Source organism: Setaria italica, chromosome VIII, assembly GCF_000263155.2.
Source record: "Setaria italica strain Yugu1 chromosome VIII, Setaria_italica_v2.0, whole genome shotgun sequence".
Lineage (NCBI taxonomy): Eukaryota > Viridiplantae > Streptophyta > Magnoliopsida > Poales > Poaceae > Setaria > Setaria italica.
In genome coordinates, this window is record NC_028457.1 from 39,335,108 (window position 1) to 39,347,533 (window position 12,426).

A 12,426-nucleotide genomic window follows, 5' to 3' on the forward strand; every position below is an offset into this window, starting at 1 on the left:
CCGGTGAAGCCGTTTTGGATGAGCCGTGCTAAAGGGGGTCTTACTGCAGCTCGTGTTCTCTCGAGAGCCACTGACAATCTGTCCCGTCTCCCGTGTCTTCCCACTGGGCTCCGAGGACCTCGTGGGCCCAACCTGTCATACACGCTCCCCCTCCCTCCACTCAGCTCCACTCCCCGTACCGTCTCCTCGCTGCCTCCGCCGCCGCCACGCTCCCCACGCGCCGCCATTGCCGCTGTCTCCAGCGAGCCCCCTACCCAGCGCGCGCTCCTCGCCACTCGCCGCCACCCGGCGCCCGCGACGTCCCGGTTCCCCCCTCAGCGCGCGACCCCGAACCCCGCCGGAGCGGGGAAAGCCATGGCCGCGGCGACGGCGCGCGCACCCGCCGCCGACAACAGGTACCAAGCGCTTCTCTCCTCCTTCGCATCCCCATTTCGCTGCTGTGCTTCCATTTGGGTTCGATTAGCGCTCTCCGACCACGAGGGTTTAGGGTTTATCGATTGGTGGCTGCAGGTGGGGGTTTGCTGCTGCTGCGGCCGCGCCGACGAAGACGCCCGCCGTTGGGGTTCTGGGGACGGCCCAGAAGCACACCAACCTGCCAACCCAAAGGTGACAATTTTTCTTCTCGACCTAAATGATCATCCTCTGCAGATGCCATTTTTAGTTGAATTGGGGGCTAATTGTGCTAATGTGCTTCTTTGTCTTAGCTTACTGATCCCGCTGGGGTTTTTGTTCCAGAGCGGGTTGTCTGATACTCTCCTTCACCATGCTTTATGTGTTATAGTTTGACAGGCTTGGGGCAGTGGGTCTGGAGAATCCAATTGAAAAGGATTTTGTTGTTGACGGACGCTCAGATAGTTTTACACTAGTGTTTAGTATAACAGAGAAATGATGCTGGGTCAGTCATATGTGTGCTCTTTAGCTTCTTTGGTCCCTTGAAATGATGATTTAGAGTATGTGAAGTAACTATGTTGGCTTAGATGCACAAATAGAGTTGTTTCAGTTTCAAAAATGCTAGTCTTTACTCTGTATAATGCACTGTCATGGGGATCTATTGTCCAGAGTTCCAGACAAATTTTGACTGTTTCCCTGTTGTTGCTATGTAGCCTTTATCCCACTTAGTCCCAAATTAGGTTTAGTAGTCATGTTAATTTTGATGCTCAAATAGTTCTGATTCAGTGTTAAAATGGTAATCTTGATAATATGAAGATTATGAAAATTGTGAAAATTTCCCAGTTGGTGATATACTGATATTATATGCTATCTGATGGGGTGTTGGAATGGATGCGGGGGCACCTTCCAATGGGGCGACAGGCCAACGCCTCCAGCACCAAATGCGTGGGGTTCATCGTCGCTCCTATCTCTCAAGAATGATGGAGGTTCTGGTTCGTTTGGCAACATCAATGATCGCCCTTCTTCCCGAGGAAGCTCGAGGACATCAACAGATGGAAGTGACTTGCTCGATTCACCTCTTGCTTGGGGTCGAACTTCGTATAATTCTACAACTGCGATAAGTCATCCTCAAAGAACAGAGTTAAGATCAGGAAGCTGGCGATTTCCACATTCTCAAACTTCTTTCTCGGATGTTCTCAAAGGCCCATTAAACAGTATTGCCAAAAGGGTATGCACTTCATATAGTATTCATGTTGTCAGGTAACTGGATACATATAGAAGTCATCAATAATCCAATATTTCATTTTGCCAATGCAGAGACCTACATCACACGGAAAGGGGTTTACCCTAAGTGCAGATGATTTCCCAGTACTAGTTTCCAAGAGCTCTCAGTCAAACAGTCAATTAGGTGACTACATGCGACACCAGATTATCTTGCATAAAGTCTGCTTGTATTTTTTCAGTCACACATCTAAACTCATCATTTTTTCCAACAATAACCCTGTATTTCCAGTTGAATTTATGGTTGTGGTGCTAAAAACTTTGCCAATTCCATAGAGTTTATGTAATGAACCTACTACAAATGTTTAGTGCACTTAGTGTCTTCTTACTTGCAGGTAATAGTTTTCAAGGGCGACCAACTTTTAGTTCTGTTATAATAGCGGCACGAGATGAACAGAGAAAGATCCCACCAACCGGTATACACCTAGTTCACTAATGATCTCCCATTATTTCATACTTGTCATAGCATTTTGCTGCGACACATTTACTTTCCTTTTAATATGATGATTTTTTTTGTCAAGGGCATATGATTTGATTTGTTATTTTTGTATGACAGGAGGTGATCCTTTTTCTACTGCGGACTTCTCTATGGAAGCACAACAGGCTCAGCTACATGCTACACAGACTCCTGATATATGTATGCCTCCTCCATGTATTGATTACTGGCATCCTCCTCCTGATCACCCCCCTGACAGAAATGGGATTTGGCCTGGAGGAGTGGCATCATATGGTCTGGGCAAGCCTGCAGACACACATGGCAGTTTCCCTGTTGAATCTTTTACTCACAATGGTCAGTCCCTTCTCAACCAGAGGGGAGAAACAGGGCATGGTCCAGCACATGGTGGTTTTCAGCCTGAAAACAATAATTCCTGCTATGCTCATGAGCCTGCCGATGCTAGTGTCAAAATTCTACCTCATCTCATGCTTGGAAAGGTCAAAGGTAACCATTCAGATGCACTTGAGAAGCAAGTCATCAAGAAGGATGTGGCATTGTTAGAGAAAATAAAGTGTCTAAATATCAAGGCTAGAAATCTTCGTGCCAGTAACATATCAGAAATATCTTCGTGCAGGGAAGCCAAGGTTGGACACCCAAAAAGCATTGGTGTAGAAGCATATCATGTGGCAAATGATGCTCCTGTCAGCGCTGTCATTTGTGATATCACTTCTGCCTTTGACTTGGCTAATTCTGTTTCTGAAAGTAGTAATCATGTTCCAATTGGTACATCAAATGTGTCTGCTTCTGCTAATCTTGTAATGATTGATCTGTCAGAAGGATACCCTACTATATTCAGTGAAGCTAGAGAGCCAGGTGAATCTGCTGATAATTATGTATATGTAGTAGGGAATACTTCAAGAAACAAGCATGTTAGCTCTGCTACGAACACTGCATCTGATATTTGGGGACCTGGATGGGAAGAACACTCTACAGTTGACTCTTTACCAGTTGATATGATAAATACTCATGAAGATCAACGATTTGCTGGAAACAGCTCACAGCAGGTGGATGTGAGAACTGTTGATGATATGCTGAACTCTCCTGATTATGAAATCCAGGTACGTGCTTGCTATTTTGCATGATGCCATGCAATTTTCCACCACTGTCGAGTAATGATGTGTTGTACTTGATCAGGAATACTTATTTTCCTTTATCAGGCTGAACTGTTTTGTTAGTATGAGAACACCTTACTTTGAGATACCATAGTTAGTACCCAAGCACATAAACATATGTTTCTGTTTCTGTTGCTTACATGAATGACTTTCACTCTATAAATTCATCTATATCCATGTCAAGTTTGATGTGTATCCTTCAAAATATGCAGTCTTGTCCTATCAAGTGTGATTCTAACATGCGTTCTATTTAGGCATGTCCATTTCATTATTAGTTACTCCACTTCTATTGCCTTTGGATTTCTTAACAGACTACCCAAGAATTGCACATGACATAAAATGAAACGTTAAAAGTGAGCAAGCAGCAGTGCAAAAGGGCTAATTAAGTTTCCTGTGTCCATGAATTCTAGTCTTTGTTGTTAACTTGTGTTTGTTTTGTGTATTCAGAATTCAATGAGATATATATCTGCTCCATATGAAAAACAACTACAGGAAGATGAAAGGGGGGAAATTGGACAAAAGGCAAAAACTATTGTAAAACTGGAAGACTTGCACAGACATTCATTTGTACAGAGTCAGAACTCAAATGGTACACCTGGTAAGTACCATGCATATAGAGGGAATTCTTCAAGAAAGTGGCATGTTAGTTCTGCTGAGGATATTTCATCCAGCATTTCTGGACATGGATGGGAAGATCATCAGGATCTATCATTTTCTGGGAACACCTCTACATGGCAGGTGCATATAAGAACTGATGATATGATTAACTCTTCTGATTATGAAATCCAGGTATGGATTGCCATTTTGCATGATGCCATAGGATTTTCCACCAGTGTCAAGTAAATGACATGCTTTACTTCATCTGGAATATACATTATTCTATTTCCATTGCATGATGCCATATAATTTTCTGCCATTTTGCATACCTGTCCTATACAGTGTGATTCTAACATATATATTATTCTACTTCCATTGCCTTTCAGATTTCTTAGCATATTACCAAGAATTTGGCATAACATAAATAAGTGTTAAAGCGAGAAAGCAACAGTGCAAAAAGGCTGCTTAACTGTCCTATAGCCATAAATCTTCATATTTGTTATTTAAACTTTTGTCTATTTGGTGTATTCAGCATTCAAGGAGAGAGTTGTCTGCTCAACGCTCAAAACAACTACAGGAGGAGGAGAGGGGGAAACCTCAACAAAAGGCAGAATCTACTGCAAAGCTTGAAGACTTGAACGTACATCCATTATTACAAAGTCAGAAGTCAAAAGACGCACCTGGTAAATCTGCTGATGCCCATGAATATGGAGGATGGAATGGTTCAAGAAACAAGTGCAGTGGTTCTGCCGAGGACATTCCATTTAACATTTCTGGACATGGATGGGAAGACCACCCTGGAGTTGAGTCTTTGCCAGTTGTGATAAATTCTCATCAAGGTCAATCAGTTCCTTGGGATACCTCTCAGCATTTGCATGCCCGAACTAATGATGATAGGCATAACTATCCTGGTTATGAAATCAAGGTATGCAGTTGTCACTTTGCATGATATCGTGTTATTTCCACCATTGTCAACTGAATGATATCTTGTGCTTGACCAGTGTCAAAGTCACCAAACTGTTTGTTGTTATGAATTTACATTAAAATGCCATAGTATTCAAACATAAATTTTGGAGAAAATGTTTCTGTTCCTTCTAGGAATGCTTCTACTTAATAAGTTAATCTATATCAATGTTAACATTGATGCCTATCCTCCAGCCGTTGCACTCTTTACTATACAGTGTTACTCCATGTCCAGTGCCATCATATCTCTCAAAAGGGTCCCAAGAAACTGTGCATGCATGAAAATGAGATATTAAAAATAGGCAATCTTGTTACTCCATGCCTCTGAGGTGCCACTTATTCCTGAATCTTGTACTTTTGTTGTAACTTTTTTTTGGGGTTCATTCAGCATTCAAGATGGAGAGAGTCTTCTGCGCAGCATGCAAAAGAACTACAGAAGGAGAGGGAAAACATTCAACACAAGGCAACATCTATTGCAAAACCACAAGGTTTGAACAGACGTCCATTTCTACATAATCAGAAGTCAAATGATGCACCTGGTAAATCTGCAGATTACATTGAATATGGAGGATGGCGCGCTTCAAGGAACAGGCATGGTAGTTCTGCCGAGGATATTTCATTTAATATGCCTGGACATGGATGGGAAGATCACCCTACAGTTGATTCTTTGCCATTTATGACAAATACTCATCAAGATCAATCATTTCCTGGGAACAACTCTTGGCAAGTGCATGCCAGAACTGCTGATATGCTTAACTCTCCTGGTTATGAAGTCCAGGTAAGCAATTGTCACTTTGTATGATGCTATGTTGTTTTCTGCCGTTGTGAATTAAATGATGTCTTGTACTTGACCAGTAAAACTTGTTTTCCTTTCACATTATTAATGTCACCGAACTGTTTTGTAATTGTGACACCAGTTTACATGGAAATGTCATAGTATTCATACTTCAAATATAAACAGATGTTTTTCTTCCATTAATGCTTCGACTCTATAAATTCATGTATATAAATGTTAAGGTTGATGCCTGTCCTCCAAAAAATGCATTTCCCCCTCTATAATATGATTTGTCCACACATTCTATTTAGGTGCTCCCTTTCATATGTTACTCCACTTCCATTGTCTTTCTTAACAAACTAAATGCTCATAACATAATGACATGCTAAAAGTGAGCAAGCAACAATGCGAAAGGGCTAGTAAGTATTGCATGCCATGAATCTTAGTATTTCTTGCTGTTAACATGTGTTTATTTGTTGTATTTAGCATTCAAGGAGAGAGTTGTCTGCCCAACATGCAAAACGACTACCAGAACATGAGAGGGGGGAAATCCAACAAAAGGCAAAACCTATTGTAAAACTGGAAGACTTGAACAGACGCCAGTTTTTACAGAGTCAGAAGTCAGATAATTCACCTGGTAAATCTGCTGATTACCATGTATATGGAGGAGGGAATGCTTTGAGAAACAGGCATGGTAGTTCTGCTGAGAACGTTTCATTTAAGATTTCTGAATTTGGATGGGAAGATCACCCTACAGTTGACTCTATGCCAGTTGCTATGACAAATACTCATCAAAATCAATCATTTTCTGGGAACACTGCTGAGCGAGTTTATGAGAGAACTATTGATGATATGATTAACTCTGCTGATTATGAAACCCAGGTACCCAATTATCACATTGTATAATGCTATGTTTCTTTCTTCCCTTGCCCCTTGTCAATTAAATGATGTCCTGTTCTTTTTACAAAAAAAACTGATGTTGTGTTCTTTTACAAAAAAAGAAAAAAGAACTGATGCCATGCTCTCAACTTAGGATAGTTGTTTTCCTGGCACATTATCATGGTCACTGTACTGTTTTGTTATTATGAGACCAGTTCACATTTAGATGCCATATTATTCAAACGTAAAAATATAAAGAGATGTTGCTGTTGCTTCTAGGAATGCTTCTACATTATAAATTCACCTATATCAATTGTAAGATTTGGTGCCTGTCCTCTTAAGTTGTACTTGGTTGCACTCTTTCCAATACAGTTTGATTCTTCCACGCATCCTATTTGGGTGCATCTTTTTATTATATCTACTTCACTTCCATTGCTGTCGGATTTCTTAAGAGAGTACTATGCTATAAATAAAATGTTAAAAGCAGGCAAACACCATTCAGAAAGGGTTACTGAGGTGTGATGTATCCATGAATTGTACTTTTTGTTGTTAACTGTATTTATTTGGTTCATTCAGCTTTCATGGAGAGAATTGTCTGCTCAACATGCACAACTACAGAAAGAGGAGAGGGGAAAACTTCAATTAAAGGCAAAAGTTAATGGAAAACTGGAAGAATTGAACAGAAGTTCATCTGTACAGAATCAGAAGTCGAATGATGTGCCATTAGAAGCAGACAAAATTCTTCGTAAACAAGGTGCTGAAGGCAGTGGAACTAGTAATCATGATACTTCAACATCAGATACATGTTGTACTGCATATGCTGGGAATCTTAAGCCTTTGAGAGCAAATGGCACGGAGAATGCTACAGTTCCTATCAGCTCCACTCTGGCAGCTGACACTGCAAGTGTTAACAGAGGTCCTCTGACTCATAATGTAATGCCTTTAGCCAAGAAAACTGACACTAACATGCTGGAACACACTGCCCAGAAAATTCGAGCACAGTCACATGACAGCAGTGCTCCAAAGCATTTGCAGGTGGAGGATAGGGAAGGACAAGTTCATAAATTGGAGAGTATTTCAAGGGTCTCCACTACAGTATCAGGCACTGCAGATGCTAACAAAGGCCCTTTGATTCATAATGCCTTTCATTCAGCCAAGAACACTGACATCAACATGATTCACATTGACCAGAAAGGTGCATCAGAGTCATATGACACCACTGCTCTGATGCATTTGCAGACGGAGGATAAGAGAAGACAAGTTCATTCACAGGGAAGAATTTTAAGGGGCCCTCCAGCTTCAGAATCTGCAGGTCTCAACAAAGGCTCTTCAATTCTTAATGTCATGCCTTCAGCAAAGAACAATGGCATCAACATGAAGGAATACATTACCCGGAAAAGTGCATTATGGTCACATGAGAATAGTGCTCCAAAGCATTTGCAGATGGAAATTAGGAGAAGGCAAGTTCGTTCACAGGAGGGAGTTCTAAGGGAGAGGTCCAACATTGCTGAAAGTACAGAAAATATTACAACCGATTCTGGGACTCCTGTGGACACATGGAATACTGAAGCTAAACCTCATGCGGAACTCTCAACCCACAGCAAGAACAGGAGACCTGCTTCACCACTTGTGTTTGGTACCAAGAATACAGAAGCCTCGAGTGTGCATAAAGCCCATATATCAGGTGTCATTATCAATAGTGCTATAATCCCTGTGCAGGTTTCTTCTGTTAGAGGTTTTACTGTAGGGAGTATAATGCTTGGGGATGCTTCACTTGCATTTGTGAATCAGGAGAAAACAGTGGCCAAGGAAGTGCATGATGATGTAACACATAGCTGTTCAATCCCTAAGCAGACAGAGAAATCAGGAACAAATCAGCCTGGTGTGCAGCGTGTCAAGGATCCTCATGGGAGTGACCGTATCATGCACACACCAGTTAAAGAGCCAAGAAAGAGAGAACAATCTGAGGCTGGCGGGCTGAACTGTGCAGCAATACCTGCTCCCATTCAGCCATCTGGGAATCAAAGCATTGTTTCACAGAATTCGGCGCCAGAAAAAACAAGTGAAATGGAGAGGCATGCACATAAGCCTGCATACAAAGAGTTGGACCTGCAGAATCCCAGGAAAATGCTACCGGCAGAGAACCACACAACATCTTCTGATAATTTGTCAACCTCCAAATCGGATGCTAAGACTGTTGATGAAGAGGCACTCGATGCTCCCACTGCTACAAAACCTGAGAATCGGGAGGATGAGAAAACTAGCAAGCATCTAGGGAGGAGCAGTGCTAGTTCGAACCAAGGAAGCACGAACGGTTCTGCCTCAGCAGCACCAGGCCTTAACGAACAGGAAGCCAACTCTGTATTGAAAATCATGCACGAGTTATCTGATCAGTTGGAGCAAATAGAGAAGCACCTCGATTCCAGCACCCATGTTGCCGCCGTGAACCATCCACAGCCAACTCAAATGGTTATGGTTTCCATGCCTGGCTATACTTGGGGAGAACACGCAGGTTGCAGCCAAAGGCAGTACCACGTCGATGGTCAGGTAAACATGTGGATCAACTACGCCGCGAACAGCCACATGGATGGGAGAGTCATGACACAGGGGGCGGGTCTGCAAACTGCGCATTTGTTGCCAGGTCCCATCTCCGTCCCCGTTCCTGTTCCTGAGAACAACTTGGCAGGCGTCAAAGTTGGTCCAGCTCCAGGATGGAAGTGGGACACCGCTGAACACGTACTGATATCCGACACGGGCGATGCCCCGGGTCTCAGTACTGCCAGAAGAGGTGCTGCACCCACTCAGAATGCGCTTAGGGTCGGCCAAATGGATGTGATGCTCGGCGTGCAAGCCACGGGAGGCATGGCGTATGGAGCTGCCACTGCTGCTGTGAACCCTGAGGTCTTGTACCACGCAGGTCCGGAGCTTGAGCAGCTGAACCCTGCATGGTTCCCCCATGTCCAGCATGACGGCATGCACCACCACGGAGGAAGCGGTGGCACCAGCGTGTACTTGCTGGGGATGGACGGCGGCGCTGGGGCGCACGCTCACGGCGGCGGCGGCGGCTATATGACTGGACCACCAATGGTAGGCCCCGTGCACCCTGAGTATCAGCTGATGCCTGCAGTTGCGTCCCCTGTTGCCGGCTGGAGCGATGGGGGGAGCGCCATGGTGCCTGCATTAGGGCATCCGGCTGAGACTTGGGGACCGGCGTACGGGGAGCATGTGTACTATGCCTGATCGCCTGATTAGCAGTTGCAACGCTTGTCGCATTGTCTGAAAATTAGCATCTCTTGTTGTGTTTTACTTGACTCAACTCTGCCCTGGCTATGCTGGCCGTCTGTGCTACTTGGAATCGTTGTATTCCAACTTTCATTCAGTCATGTAACGACATTGCTCCGTGCTCTTGTAGCGGTAGCGGCATTCTAGGACAAGTTTTGTGTCACCTTGTATATACCACTTTGTCTATCAGCGACTTGTGAACCTATGTGTGGCACGTGAATGTTTCGGAGCATCTATTGCGTATGATATCTGAAAGGATTTGGAGTTGGAGCATCTATTTGCTCTTTTTTTTTTTCTTCCCACTGAATTCAGTCTTGTAAAGACGTTGCAGCGTGCTCGCTTCTAGGTACCTGAATGTTTTGGAGCATAGCATTATATTTGTGCATGGTACTTGAACGTTATGGAGCATCTCTAGCACACAGAGGAGCGAATACTTCAAGAAGCTTGTGTGGTAGTTCTGCTGAGGATACATCATCTAATTTTTCTAGATATGGACAGGAAGCGTACTCTACACTCTCCAGCTGAGTTTTGTATTTGCTCTTGTTAACTTGTGTTTATTTGGTGCATTCAACATTCAAGACAGGTTACAGAAAAGAGGGGGAGGAAAGTTCAACAGAGACAAAAGCTATTGCAGAATTGGAAGAGCTGAACATAGTTGATTTGTACAGACACAAGTCACCGACAGAAGCAGATGGAGTTCCAATGTTGTCTATGCTGACAGCGTTAATGGGCCTTTGCAGGAAATGTAGTGAACAACACTACAGTTTCTATAAGCTCTGCAGTGTCTGAGGTCTGACAATGCAGCTGATAATGAAGATCCATTGATTTCACATGATTTGAGCTTAATTGTTTCCCAGAAATATCTCACAGCCACATGACAGGCTGCGGGTCAAAAGCAATTTCAGAAGGAGAACAGGAGAAGGCAAGTATGTTAAAATTGTTGCTGAACTTCTACAGGCATCACACTTCTGAAGTCCAGCAGGTTATGACCCGCCTTTTACCATGGTACTTGGTCAAGCTACTCATGATAGATCTGCAAAGTTGAAAAAAGTGTGACTGATTGGCTATAGCTTATACTCTCATGGAAATCTAGACATAAATCTAACAAAAAATATCTGTATATCATGTCTACTACAGACAACAGAATACAGGTTCTTATGTTTCTGCACCTATTTGTATCCTCTTTATTACTTAATTACCTTACTTTAATTTTTTATCTGTACTCTGTTTTTGACAAACACAAGTGGTATGTCAAATAGATTTCTCAGACTAGTCTGTCTCCATAAGAAGAAAGCTAGTTCGCCTGATACTTTTTACATTTCACCCTATTTATTATTTGAAAAAAGAATCTATTTTTGACCGTCGAACTATCACCTCGGTTTGGTTTTGACCATCCAACACCAAAGCCATGAATCTTTGACCATCGAACTATCAATACTGTGCATATTTGGCCATCAGACGGTTTTAGCGGGTGGTTTTGTGACGTGGATGCCACGTGGCGGTGGGGCCTGTAAGTCAGCTCATTTTATCTCTTCTCTATCCTCTTTCTCTCTCTCCCCCCTCTCCTCTCCCTTGCCAAGGCGCTCCGGTGGCCACGCAGCGCATGGGTGGGCGCTTCGGCGACGGTGGCTTGCGGGCGGGCCAACTCTCCAGCGGCAGCTGCTCCTAGGCAGGCGGAGCGGCTGCTTGCAGGTGGGCGTCCGCTCCAGCGGCAAAGGCGCGCGGGCAGGTGGCGGCAGGCACTCCGCGGCTGCAACTCACGGGCGGGTGGAGCCGCGGCTCGCGGGAGGCCAGCCGCTCCGGTGGTGGAGGCGGGTGGTAGCTCCGGCCCGACCCTTCCTCTGTGCCACCACTGCAGTGCTGGAGCCGTGGGCCCCAACCTCCGCGCCGTCGCGGAGCCGGAGTACGGTGACGCAGGCGGTGGTGAAACAAGGTGCAGAGGAGCAGGGGGCATAGCTCACCACGGTCGGCCGGGCGAGCGAGCTGGGCCAGCGCGTCCGGGCATGGAGACTAGAGAGAGAATAAAGAATAAGGAGAGAGGAGAGAGAAAAATGACCGGACATGTGGGCCCCACTTCCATATGTCGTCCACGTCAGCGAAACTACCGTTCAAAACCAGTGAATTGCCAAATGTAAACGGTTTTAGTAGCTTGATGGTTGAAAATTCCTGATTTTGGAGTTGGACGGCCAAAACCAAACTCAGGTGATAGATCAATGGTTAAAAATGGACTTCCTCATTATTTTCCAGCGTCAATTCGAAAATCCGAAGCCCATCAAAGATCGTACGTTGCAGCCCAGTTATTTCCGAATAGGTGGTAGTCGGGAGCCCAATAGGCCCAAACGATCAATAAACTATTTCTTCTCATCCCTCCGACTCCTGCCTGTGTCTCCCGAAGCCGAACTTTTTTTATTTTTTTATTTTTTATTTTAGCATTTTGCAAAAATATAGTCAAACAAAAAAATTGCAAATCTAGACCTATACTGCCGTTTGAAATAGCTATAGCCAGATAAAATGGCGGAAGGGGTACTGTAGCATCCTTACTACCGTTTCAATTGGCGGAATCTCCCACCACTCGACACTACACTTCCAAAAAATCACAACTAATTCATATCAACTCGGATGGAGATAAACTTTATATGAAAATTGTATAT

General features: G+C 44.0%; 1 protein-coding gene across 4 annotated transcripts; it reads left to right on the forward strand.

Moving 5' to 3' along the window:
• The first annotated feature begins 158 nt into the window (after positions 1-158).
• On the forward strand, positions 159-10,052 carry LOC101778892. Of its 4 annotated transcripts, XM_012848584.3 has the most exons (12): positions 160-395; positions 511-606; positions 1,312-1,618; positions 1,708-1,798; positions 2,007-2,087; positions 2,228-3,225; positions 3,727-4,068; positions 4,409-4,801; positions 5,228-5,327; positions 5,391-5,617; positions 6,101-6,496; positions 7,070-10,052. In XM_012848584.3, exons 1-12 carry the CDS (start codon positions 355-357, stop codon positions 9,731-9,733), a joined length of 5,736 nt encoding a protein of 1,911 aa, XP_012704038.1. In that variant the 5' UTR covers positions 160-354; the 3' UTR covers positions 9,734-10,052. The 4 variants fall into 4 exon arrangements, with proteins under 4 accessions (XP_022684655.1, XP_012704038.1, XP_012704037.1 ...); XM_012848583.3 differs by having other exon boundaries at positions 5,228-5,617; XM_022828919.1 differs by having other exon boundaries at positions 3,727-4,017; positions 5,228-5,617.
• The last annotated feature ends 2,374 nt before the right edge of the window (positions 10,053-12,426 follow it).

What these genes read in the sequence shown, in the direction of transcription:
- LOC101778892 (XM_012848583.3), top strand. Translation starts at nt 355, where the DNA reads ATGGCCGCGGCGACGGCGCGCGCACCCGCCGCCGACAACAG. An exon ending in TCAGTCAAACAGTCAATTAG is followed by an intron (nt 1,799 to 2,006) that starts GTGACTACATGC and finishes TCTTACTTGCAG; the next exon opens with GTAATAGTTTTCAAGGGCGA. An exon ending in CTCCTGATTATGAAATCCAG is followed by an intron (nt 3,226 to 3,726) that starts GTACGTGCTTGC and finishes TTGTGTATTCAG; the next exon opens with AATTCAATGAGATATATATC.